The 7,290-nt window shown below is 34.2% G+C and overlaps 1 protein-coding gene across 1 annotated transcript; it reads left to right on the top strand.

Moving 5' to 3' along the window:
* The first annotated feature begins 4,860 nt into the window (after positions 1 to 4,860).
* LOC125679123 (cerebellin-1-like) lies at positions 4,861 to 6,916 on the top strand. Its single transcript, XM_048918088.2, has 2 exons — positions 4,861 to 5,125; positions 6,187 to 6,916. The coding sequence occupies exons 1-2, from the start codon at positions 4,888 to 4,890 to the stop codon at positions 6,621 to 6,623; spliced, it is 675 nt and encodes a 224-aa protein (XP_048774045.2). The 5' UTR covers positions 4,861 to 4,887; the 3' UTR covers positions 6,624 to 6,916.
* Positions 6,917 to 7,290: the final 374 nt, after the last annotated feature.

Here is a 7,290-nt window from a genome sequence, read left to right as displayed (position 1 = left end):
TGTGTTGAGTTTTCATTTCAATTTAGGGTTGAATCAGGTTTTAAATTGTGGCTGAGTTGACTTCTAACAACTGTGTAGGAACAGTCACACATTTAATAGTAAGGGAGCTCAACTGAGCCTCGAGAAATGTACTGCTGTATGATGGGGAGAACAGGTAATCAGGTCTTTATTCTTTAAAACTGAACGACCATACAAGAAGTTGGAGGAGGGACGTAATCTTGCCCACACAAAGATCCTCAGAGAGGATTGGAGGTGTCCCAAGTGACTGCGCCAAATTCCTATTGGATTTTGAGCTGAAGGTTGGTTTCCTACGAATTATTTGAAGAAGCCTGACCCAATTTGATGTTTTCCGCCACACTCAACAACCACATATGAGGAAACATTTTAAAATTTATTATCAGTTATTTAGCTCACCTGAGCCAAATGCTAAAGTAAGCTTTTAGCAGAAGGATCAAATCATGACAACAGTAATTTAAAAACCCTAATGTGTCAGATTTGGTTTTAGTCTATATGTAGTTCATCCATAGTAATTCTAGTTTATGACTTAAAGCCAAACATTACTTTGATGCATGTGTTGTTTCCGCATTTTAAGTTCGTTGTTTCCAAATGAGATTTCATAGTTTTGAAAACTTTAACCTGCATTTTTTGGCATAGAAAATCTCCAATACACACATTTATCCCAGCAATGAAATACACCTGTTTTCCAATATTTCTGCAACAACAGTACTCTATCCCGCCAAATAAGTTCTTGATAGGCAAACAGCAATGTTTGCTTGGCATCCTTTTGTACATGACACATTGAGTCAAGTAACACTGAACCTCGGAACAAATCTGCTTCTTTAGAAATTGGACAGAATTTCACTTGATTGCGTTTACAAGTGTACCAGGAATTTAGAATTTGCTTTCCCATAAAGCCTTTTATATTGAACACGTATTTTAAAACTGCGTGTAAATTATTGAAGGAAAATATCGCATCTTTAAACAAAATAGAAAAAAGCAAAATTTAAAAAATATAATTATGTATAAATGTGGCTTGAGATGGATTCGAAGGATGACAAGTACTGTTAACCGTTGCTAGATACTATCACCCTGGGGCGCGTGTTTTTTGTTCTCAGAGGGTAACAATATGTTTTTTCAAATGCTTCTCGACCAATCAGGTTCGAGTATTTTACATGAAAGTATAATAAAAAAAATTATCACATGCGTCAAATTTATGCGCGTACGGTTCGCCGTAGATTGCTAGACGACGTCGTTTGAGCGTTTGTAATAAACGCGAGTACCCGCATCGAAATACGAAATATCGCACGACAGTGATTGATCAAATGTCAACAGACGTAAGTTTTTCTGCTTTCCAGTTTACATAACATTCAGTATAATAAAACAAATATTGCATGTATTTGAGGGTAACATTGAAATTTTCACCCCTCGAGAAACCATTGTCAACCTCGGTTGACAATGGTTTTCTCGAGGTGAAAATTTTCAATGTTACCCTCAAATACATGCAATATTTATATAATGTCGAAGGCCACAGCAAGATATTTTTTCTTTTCACGTAGAAGTTTCTGAATAAATTCTGCTTCATATGAATATAAAAAGGTCAGCTAACAAAGGAGCACAATTCGTGCCCATGGGAATTCCAACAGATCGTTGGAAGACCTGATCACGAAAGACCACGAAGATATTGTCAATGAGGAACTCTAGAATATTTTTTATTTCAACTTCAGAATACTTGTGCGTGGAATCAGAGTGGTGTATAACAAAGCAATTTTTTGGATGACTGATCACTACATATGAATATTTTCGTTTTCCATTTTTGTTAAAGAAGCAACTGTCTATGATGTCGAAAAATGTAGTGTTTAATTTATCGTGAGGAATGGTCGTATAAAGTGTTGAAAAGTCATAGGTTTCGATGTTGATTTGAGAAAAGTTTTGCGATTTCAAGTTTACTAAAAGTTCTTTAGAATTTTTTAGAATCCATATTTGATTTACATCACTTCTGGCATATGTAGTCGCACAGTAAGTTTGAAGTTTCTCCTTCACAGCTGTTAATATTTCAGTGAAGAGCAAAGATAAGGGCTTGTTAGAGCACTTACTGGATCCAGCGATGTATCTTTGTTTGTAAGGGTTTTTATGTAGTTTAGGAATCCATTTTAGGTACGTACTCATATTCATTAAGTCTCACAGTAAGTTTGAAGTTTCTCCTTCACAGCTGTTAATATTTTAGTGAGGAGCAAAGATAGGGGCTTGGTAGAGCACTTACTGGATCCAGCGATGTATCTTTGTTTGTAAGGGTTTTATATAGTTTAGGAATCCAGTTTAGGTACGTACTTATATTCATTCGACCCACCGACTTGGGATACCAAATGTGCCTTAAACTCAAGCTTTATTAATTCAGGGAACAAGCTTTAAGTAAACTTTTCTCGAATACCAAGAGATTTGGTGCCCAGCGAAGTTAGGGGCATAATCGAGTGACAAGAGAAAGGTTTAACAACATACTTAGTACAGGTTTCACACGAGAAATAAAAACTCATTGAAATCTCTATTTAATTTATTATAACCCTTTCGTATTTTTTATCCTGTACTCAAAATCATCAGCATTTATCTTGATTGGTGGAATTTCGTATTGGCTGGGTTTAATAAGGGGAGTTTACCTGTATTCAACAGCCAAGTGAGGGTGCACAGTGTGTAGTTTTCAAGTATTATTAGTGTTTTGTTGTACACATTCAATATACTTTCATCCATGTTTCAAGAGTGTCTGTCATGTCTTTTCAAATGGATTTAAGTTAAGAACTTAGTAAAACTATTCTTTCAGACATTTTCGTGAATTATAGAAAATACTTCCATGCGTTTCTTAGATATCATTTCTGAAAACGATTTTGAACATTGACCAACAAAACAGATCAGATATGCTGATAGAATAATATAAAACTCCCTGTGTAAAAAAAAAATTCAAATGATAGATTGCTGGATGTGTCGTTTTGTGACCGAAGCTCGAGTATGGTGAGTACACATCTTATACTATTTTCATGAAGTATTAGTGATGGGACATAACAGATACCTCAGAGAATGAAAGAGAGAATATCTTTATCTTAAATAGATTTATTTAGCTCTTTCTGTTGGTCGCCCAATCCACCCAAGTCTATGTGTTTTTGTTTTAGTATTCAATGTTCCATACCAGTAATTATTCTGGAAACTGAAACACCTATTTCAGAAAGCGCGACGCCCTTCCTTGATTGTTACATGTACATGTATGTGCAAACATGTAAAATAAAATTAAAAAAAACTTTCTTATCTTTAACCAAATTGTCCAAATATTTTGAAAATAGCTTTAATAATTTTTTATATATCTATTGTAACTTTAACATATGCAACATTATTTGATGTGTTTTTCGTGACCCAAGACATTGCTCTTGAAGATATGCACTGCTCGAATTATACTTAAAAAATCAGTCAGGATTAACAAACGCATCTAGGGCATCTAAAAGAAATATGGTGGACTTCCTCATTAGTCTCTTACAGCTAGTACATGTATGCCTATAGCTTTTTACGGTGTCAGAAGAGCCTTCACGTGATAAACGACAGACACTTTTTTTTCTTCCATTTTTGTGTTTCGTGAAACTTATACTTAGTCAAAAATATCTGATCCCATTAATTGATGATAGCCTATATGATTATGGGTATCTGTTTTTACATCTACATGTATTTTGTCTGAATGCTGAAATATTTCTAAAATCCTTGTGTTACAGATTAGGAGTCTGTAAAATACGATAGTATTCTAATTTGCGCTTTATGGAATATGTCAGTGTTCCGTAAGGATAAATACATAAACTTTTAGAATAATCTACTTACTAAATGAATAAATATTGATTTGATTCGTTGTTGCTATCCACCCTTTTTGTGGCCAGGCAATATTTTTATGCTGGTCTTTTTACATATGTGTATGCAATAGGGGGTCATCTTGTTAGACCCCCTATCGGATGTTTTTATTTTGTTTATATATGTTCTCTTTCTCAATGTTAATTTTATAGATGTATGTAACAGGGAGTCATCTAGTCATTTGCAGCATATGATCTTAATTTTTTATTTGGTTTTAATGACCCCCTGTACTGTAAATATTTTTCGTCAATTACTAAATAAATGACATTTTCTATTCTCAAACTTGTTCTGATTTGCCTGCTTTGAGCAAAAAACGAGTGCAGTCCACTTGACTAGTTCTTTTGAACTTAGGATCATAGATATTGATTTTTTTTTTTTATTTTCCTATCGTGTGATCTCCATTACACTATAGTTTTCTCAATGAATCTTTTTGGCTTTGTTTTGTTTCTTAATTCCGTTGGTAGAGGCTATATCAGGTGCGGATATAGAGGAGGACCAAAGGTCTGTCTCCTCCCCAAATTTGTGAAAATTCTTGGTGATAAGATTACACTATGTCGTCATATTTATCTCGACATTTAGCAATATCACACAACATCGCTTAGCGGATATGTGTTCCCATATTTCTTTAGAAAAAAAGTTTACTTGTCAGATAATTATGTCGACTTGTCAGTAAAGATAGTTGACAAGTAGGTGGCAGTTATTGATATTACAAAAAGATCTAACAAGTGGACATAAAAATCTGAAAAATGGTTAGCCGAAATATACCACCATAGAAGTCCATGGGCGATATTATGTTTTTGTTTACTTGCTTTTTTTTTTTTTTTTTTTTTTTTTTTTTTGGCTTTTACTTTTCTCATTATGACGCCCTTAATTTTGGAAAGCCGACATATGGTAAATATCAAGTTTCTATACATACATGAATGCACGGAATATCATCATTATAGAATGTACATTTTTAATATATAAAGGTATATGTAGAATCAATAATTCTATAGCCTTCCGTTATACACAATGTTCGGAACAGCGTTTTGTGTAAGCATTTTTTTGGCTTCAGTGACGATAGCTCGAGGCGATTGCAGCTGTAAGAAGAACATACATTATTACAACATTTGCATGAAGTCTGCAGAAAACAACAGAAATGGCTGTGGACTTCATCTCAGCGAATATGAGACGTGCATCAAGAAAGAGTTTACCTCTCTGAAGTCTAAAGTGCAGTTGCTAGAGCGTGCAATAAGCGGAATAAGTACAGGTATGATAATTTTCCTCATGTAACCATTCCAATTACAGAAGGGTATATGAAGCAGTCGAATTTTGATAAATTGACTACAGAATTAAGGGGAACCATGGTCAGATAGTAATATTTTGTTCGTCATTTGTAGATCATTATATTTCCCCGCGTTTCGATGACATAGCGGGAAAATGTTGTATTCACAATATGTATTTAAAATGGTATATCCTGTATAGTGGCATAATCCATAAATGGTATTCAGGTTTTGACCAATAGAAATGCTTAGTAAGGGGTTTTTAAGAGCTGGGTTTGTTAAAGTATTCACTTTTAGTCTCCGCTCTGCATGGGTTAAACAAACTTTCATAACTTAATGTATATTAATTGTTTATATTATTGGTATTTTGTGAGGTCCGTTCACAAACTCCCTACATCCAGCGGCACTTGGCAACGGACACAGGTTTTCTAGAGTTTTTCACCATTATGTAAATCTAAATACCACTGAATGATTTATTTTCATTGAATTCACTGTTCAGTTGGCTAAAAAAGACTTAATACTTTAAAGATAAGATAAAGGCATAATCTTGGAAAATTGAATGTAATGCACTGGTACTTTATGTAAATATGTAGTTAAATTTGATCGGGATCAAACGGTAAACTGTAATTCAAAATATTTTCTAAATATAATGAAAACAAACACAATATATTCCAGATATATATTTAAAAGGTTAAACTAAAGTAAGAACACCTACGAACAGCTGTTACATTAATTAAATTATGAAATTTTACCAACGTACTCTAGAGTTCTCTAACGTACTCTGTTAAGGACCGGTTTTCATTGGTAAATATCATAATTTTATCTCTAGTTTTTTCCTGGCCGGCCCTGATGTTTGTTTTTGCGGGAGAATATTACATGTATGCTGTCAAGTTAAATATTTCATGCACAATTTTCTTAGTTTGTCATATGTAAAAGCAAAGCAATCGGTTATGTGTGTGATCTGTAATTATATAAAATAAGTGGCGGCGTCCTGCACGTACGACTGGCTGTCAGGCAATATTATTAGTGCGTTATATTCATTTTATAGAGAGAAAGGTTGATACCATCTCATTTATGGCAAGTCCTGCAACTAACATCAAACCTGTATCAGGTGCAACTCTCATTTTCGGCAACGTTCTCACCAATAAAGGAGGAGCTTATAACGGCAGAACAGGTGTGTTTACCGCCCCAGTATCTGGTTCATACTTCTTCATGTGCACCATCGGACTTCCAGCACCTTCTTCCGCTAACGATTATCTGAGAATACATATTATGAAGAACGGCAAGATTTCTTCGTATTTGTTCATCGGCGCGGAAGGGATGTGGATCAAGAGATCAGAAAACACTCTGCTGCAGCTCCAGAAAGGCGACAAGGTTTATCTAAAAATCAGAACTAATGGGGGTGGTCAATTTCCATATATTGCTGGGTCAAGTACCTATCCAGGTGCTGTTTATCATTCGCATTTCTCGGGATTTTTGATATAAATTAAAATATTTTGTCTGTTAATGAATAAATTTCTTTCAACAATGAATGACCTTATTTGTTCGCCATCTCTTTGCTCTGGATTTGTTCTGATAATTTTTTTTATTTATCATCTTGTAACGGAGCATTATTCTCGATATTTATTTTGTCTTCTTTGGGGGAAATCAGACTTTGAGTTATTTAGCTTTGCAGGTACTTTGATGTAGAATTTATTAGCTGATTTCCCCCAGAATATTCTGATGAAGATTTCTTTCGTCATTTGGTATTCGTAATAAATGACAATTTTCAATCTCAATCACTCTTATGTTTTGTTCAGATATTAAATGACAGGAAAAATGAGCTATGGTGAGCAGAGTTTGGGTAATAAAAGCTGATAAAGATAACTGAATTAGCCTTTGTTGCGTAAATCATTTTCATTCTACCCGACAGGAAGAAATCGCATATGCAGCTAGAAACGAAAAGCAAAGAGTCCATAAGACTAGAATATCTTGGGAAGAAAAATAGATTCGGTATCGTTTAAAAGTTAGTCAAAATGAAAAGGCTTTTGACGTAAAAGTCATTGTTAATCAATGCATGTTATAAAGGTTTCACAGTTATTAGTGTGAAAATGTAAAGAAGTCGACATTCGTGACCTATAGGTACACGTATAAGTAGTTAAAACTGCGACAA

Source organism: Ostrea edulis, chromosome 2, assembly GCF_947568905.1.
Source record: "Ostrea edulis chromosome 2, xbOstEdul1.1, whole genome shotgun sequence".
Classification (NCBI taxonomy): domain Eukaryota; kingdom Metazoa; phylum Mollusca; class Bivalvia; order Ostreida; family Ostreidae; genus Ostrea; species Ostrea edulis.
Note: the sequence above shows the minus strand (reverse complement) of the source record. Positions and strands in the feature narration are given on the sequence as shown.

Bases quoted from the DNA above. Each gene is read 5' to 3' on its own strand.
- LOC125679123 (XM_048918088.2), top strand. From the start codon at position 4,888: ATGTTCGGAACAGCGTTTTGTGTAAGCATTTTTTTGGCTTCAGTGACG. The intron at 5,126-6,186 runs GTATGATAATTT...TTCATTTTATAG, and splicing joins AATAAGCGGAATAAGTACAG to AGAGAAAGGTTGATACCATC.